This window comes from Myripristis murdjan, chromosome 22 (assembly GCF_902150065.1).
Source record: "Myripristis murdjan chromosome 22, fMyrMur1.1, whole genome shotgun sequence".
NCBI classification, from domain to species: Eukaryota; Metazoa; Chordata; class Actinopteri; order Holocentriformes; family Holocentridae; genus Myripristis; species Myripristis murdjan.
In genome coordinates this window covers 1,127,245-1,132,244 of record NC_044001.1, presented here as the reverse complement: position 1 = coordinate 1,132,244, position 5,000 = coordinate 1,127,245, and the positions used below count along the sequence as shown (strand labels likewise).

Below are 5,000 nucleotides of genomic sequence, written 5' to 3'. Positions count from 1 at the left end.
TTCATCTTCCTGACGCCCAGCAGCACCCAGTTTGTCCTGCTGGGACCCAGTTTGCTCTGCTGGGACCCAGTTTGTCCTGCTGGGACCCAGTTTACCCTGCTGGGACCCAGTTTGTCCTGCTGGGACCCAGTTTGCCCTGCTGGGACCCAGTTTACTCTGCTGGGACCCAGTTTACCCTGCTGGGACCCAGTTTGTCCTGCTGGGACCCAGTTTGCTCTGCTGGGACCCAGTTTGTCCTGCTTACATCACAAGATAGTTTATCATTTTAATTGTCATTTTTTTTGCCAAGTTTTTTCTTTTCTTTTTTTACCTGTTTAGAAAAAAAGTTTCCTCTTTTTGTTAATTTGCTGATCATCTTCCTCTGCCTGTTAATGACAGAACTCCAGTCTCTGTGTCTTAAAGGGTTAAATGGTTTGGATGTCAGACTTGAGGTAAATTACAGTGAAATTAAACTGAGGGTCCCCTGGAAGATCCTCAAGGGCCCCTGGAGGCCCCGGACCCTCACTGTGAGAACCCCTGAGGGCCACACAGTTTTGTCCCAGTGTCAGTATTAAGGTCCTGTCTGCGTTCACTTCCTGTTCCTGTCCTCTGACCGGCAGCATGGCGGCGGCTTCCTGTCGGCGCGGCGCTCTGTCCGGAGGAAACCGACCGATAACGGATCTGATGTAATTCCTGGTTTTGGGGCGGGTTAATTCCTGTGGCGGGATGCGCTGGCCGGCCGGCCGAGTCGCAGCGCTCTCTCATTAGGACGAGTGCAGAGCCGCGGGATTAGACTAATACCTGGGTTTAGGGAGGAAATGGAATTTACCTGAGCCAGGACGGGATCAGGACAGGAGGATGGAGGGATCAGCGGCAGGTTGGGGGTGGGTGGAGGAGATGAATACAGATGAAGCCGCTGAGCTCAAGTTTGGAGTTTCAGGGTAGAATCTGCTCCCATCGTCTCTTCAGCTGAACCTCATTCAGCATTTTGACTCCTGAGGCTAAATGAAGGTTGTTCGACGGCAGAACGACGGCAGGAGCCGGAATCAGGAGGTCACAGGCCTGAAAGTGACCGCATGAAAGGTCTGCCCTCGTCGGAGCTGTCAGGTGTGAAGTTCATGTGACGTTCCCCAGTTTGGTTTCGCGCGAGAAAAAATTCAAACAAACCAAAACGTGTCGACAGAAGCCTCGAGGAGCTGGCACCTGATTGGTTAGACACTTTCATGAAAGGAATTCCTGGATTTTCTTACTCTCTGACTTTTTTGTCCAGTCACGTTTGGTCAGTGCATCTCTAGCATGGAGCCCCATCGGCAGCTTCGGCGTTTCTTCATCACTGAAGGGGTTAAAATTGACAAATTATGAACTGACCCGAGGAGGGAGACGATCCAGGGTTCCCCTCGGTCTGAAGAAGGAACCCAGACTAAAACAGGTTTTAGTCAGAAGACTGAAACTCTGCTCAGTTTGTGAGAACGGACTCTGACGGACGGTGTCGTGTCGTCGGCGTACTCGATGACGTCGATGCGCTGGTCCGGTTCCAACAGAGAGGGGAGAACAGTGAACAGAACGTCTGAAACAGAACCGGCAGGTGGAATACGGCCCCCGCTCGTCTGCGGGGATCAGCTCCCATCAGAGGATAAATCTCAGGGATTTAGATCTCCTTCCTCGTCCTCACCCCATTGACCCGATGCCCGAACCAATCACAGTTTGACCTCTGACCTCTGGCAGGATTTAACCTGCCGCTGCATGAGACGGGAAGACTGGCTGTTTCCCATGATGCATCAGCAGAGCGACGCGGACACAGGTTCAGATTCTGTTCTCTCCTCAACTTGAATCTGATTTCTCTCAAAAACACTGATCAGAGCTCCTGTCCTCCGTCTTCCTCTACACCCCCCTACTGCTCTTCCTCTACTCCTCCTCATTCTTTATTCCTCCTCCTCCTCCTCCTCTGCTCCTCCGCTGCTACTCCTCTACATCTCCTAAACCTCCTCCTCCTCTCCTCTTCCTCTCTCATTCAGACTCTTTTGAACAATCTTTAATTTTTTCTGCGTTGTGAAAGTTTCTCTAGTCGTCGTCAGCAAATTAACCAAAAAATCACCAGAAATGTTTTACCAAAAAAATGACCTGAATTTTTTTTTTTTTTTTTTTTAGTTGTAATTATGACTTATTTATTTAATTTATATTAAACGTCAGATCAGTGACACTGGATAAATGATTATTAATTCTTTCTTTTCTTAATCTTTTATCGAGTAAAAAAAATCAAACATTTGCTGGTTGCAGCTTCACAAATGCTCAGATTCACCTGATTTTGTCTGCTTCAAACCCAAAAACCCCCAAAAAACAGTGAACATGCTGAGATTTTCTTCTGGTTTCTGAGTGGAACGCAGCCTGAAAACACAAGATGGCGGTGGGAGGGTTAGGGTTGTAAAGGTCTCGTACTCGCTGTCATGATTTATTGCTTGTACAGGGGAAGTGATCAATAAAAAAAATTGATGGGATGATTGACAATAAAGTTAGTAGTCCGTTGCAGATGAGCTGAGCCTCCTGAGTCTCTGGTGTCCTGGAATCCCAGAGAAGAAGAAGAAGAAGAAGAAGAAGAAGGAGAAGAAGAGGAGGAGGAGAAGGAAGAAGGCCTTAAGGGGATTCTGGCTTCTTTTATGCAGCGTAAATCTCGTGTGTTTTCGCTTCTTTACAGGAAACTTTTCCTGCTAACTGCTGCGTTTACAGCCCTAAACCCCAGAGGACGCTGCTCGGCGGGATTACAGCGACTCTGCTTCCCGCCACCTCGGCACCTCGCCGCCACCACCGCCGCCGGCTGTAATCCCAGTAAAGAACTTCCTGCGGGCTGTTATTGCCGTATTATCAGGCAGCCGCTTCAGGATAATGGCTCTGGTGACAGCCGGCGGAGCTGCGAGCGACTCGAGACGCAAATCAGCAGCCGGTTCTCCTGCTCGCCGCTCTGAAGGCGAACACAAAGAGGCGGAGAGCGAGCGAGCTGGAGAGGTTTATTTTTATCAACCATTGTCTCTGCCGGAGGTGAATATGCGAGGAATTTGTCTAAGAAATCACTTCATCTGTGGCGGCGGTGGCGGTGAGGGATGAGGGAGGATCAGAGATCGAAGCGGCAGCGTCACGGCGGCGGCGGCGGCAGGTTTGACGTTGGCTGATGGGAAGTCGACGGGATGAAGACCCTGAGGAAGGAAACAAAAGCCTCCGCAGCAGTGGCCTCAAGCCTGAGTGTGTGTGTGTGTGTGTGTGTGTGTGTGTGTGTGTGTGTTCAAATAAACACATACAACAAATGGCCTAAATCACATTAATGTGTACGTTCAGGGTGTGGCAGTCCTTTCCATTTTGAACTCTATGTTATGTGTTTTATATATTCTGCTGTAACTCTCTTTATTCTGCTGTATGATTTTAAAAATCTGTTTTGTTTTGGGTTTTTTTGCATCGGGGAGACGTTAACACAATTTCACTGTGTGCTACAAAATGACAAAAAACGTTACTTCAGTCATCAACATCTGTCAAAGGTCACTGGGAGTGTGACCTTTGACCTGTGGCTTTATGGAATTGTTATGTCAGGTGTCACAAGACTGAGACTAAAATAATCTGTCGTCTTAGAGATGTGGAAATATGTACTGAGGACAAATGGAAGGCGCTTTAATAATAAAAATAAATGAAAAACTGATATTTGACTGAATCCTGGTGAACTGGCTGCTCTTGGAGAATCAGCTGGTCGATATTTGTGAGTTTTCTGATGTTTGACAGTTTACATTTTTTTGGCCATAAACTTGATGCTGCGTTCACGTGCTGCTCAGAAAGTAAGACATCTGGGACACACAAACCCTAAACAAAGTGTTTGGTGTGGGTGGTTTCCTGTTTGTTGCTGCACCTTCAGTTCCACCTGTAACCCTGCGTGTCTGTGTCTCCGCAGCGCCCCCTACAGTGCGCATCGTGCACTTGGGCCACGCCTGTAACGTGGAGGAGGAGCGCTACAGCGAGCGAGTTTACACCATCAGAGAGGGAGAGACGCTGGAGCTGCAGTGCCTGGTGACGGGACACCCCCGCCCTCTGGTAACACCTGTTCTATTAGGCCCCGCCCTCTGGTAACACCTGCCCTGTTAGGCCCCGCCCTCTGGTAACACCTGCCCTGTTAGGCCCCGCCCTCTGGTAACACCTGCTGTTAGGCCCCGCCCTCTGGTAACACCTGCTGTTAGGCCCCGCCCTCTGGTAACACCTGTTCTATTAGGCCCCGCCCTCTGGTAACACCTGCCCTGTTAGGCCCCGCCCTCTGCTAACACCTGTTCTGTTAGGCCCCGCCCTCTGGTAACACCTGTTCTATTAGGCCCCGCCCTCTGGTAACACCTGCCCTGTTAGGCCCCGCCCTCTGGTAACACCTGCTGTTAGGCCCCGCCCACTGCTAACACCTGTTCTGTTAGGCCCCGCCCTCTGGTAACACCTGTTCTGTTAGGCCCCGCCCTCTGGTCACACCTGCTCTGTTAGGCCCCGCCCTCTGGTCACACCTGCCCTGTTAGGCCCCGCCCTCTGCTAACACCTGTTCTGTTAGGCCCCGCCCTCTGGTCACACCTGCTCTGTTAGGCCCCGCCCTCTGGTAACACCTGCCCTGTTAGGCCCCGCCCTCTGCTAACACCTGTTCTGTTAGGCCCCGCCCTCTGGTAATACCTGTTCTGTTAGGCCCCGCCCACTACAAACACCTGTTCATTTTACTTTACTGGTTACCAGTGATACTATAAGATTATGTCAGACTGGTTTATACTTGAATGAAACTGGTTAAACTGGAGCAAACATCAGATTTATTGTAATCTGGATTAATCTGGATTAATACCCAGCTGTTCTGCTTTGTGATGTAATTCATCCACAGGATAGATTAGATATATAAATACACGTCGCAGGTTTCGTTCCGTTTTTGCATTTTGAGGTGCGAACATTTTGAAGGGATGTTTAAAGTGGGATTAGGTGGGAAGCTGACAGAGAAGATTAAATAATCTGTGTACCAGTTTTTGGGA

At 49.6% G+C, this 5,000-nt stretch overlaps 1 protein-coding gene across 1 annotated transcript in view; it reads left to right on the top strand.

Annotated features, from left to right (window-relative positions):
* LOC115354425 (MAM domain-containing glycosylphosphatidylinositol anchor protein 2-like) overlaps nt 1–5,000 on the top strand; it is a 106,860-nt gene that overhangs the window by 31,624 nt on the left and 70,236 nt on the right. Inside the window, exon 2 of the mRNA XM_030044820.1 lies at nt 3,908–4,047. Within this exon, the coding sequence (XP_029900680.1) occupies nt 3,908–4,047 (140 nt within the window). The remainder of the gene's footprint in view (nt 1–3,907; nt 4,048–5,000) is intronic.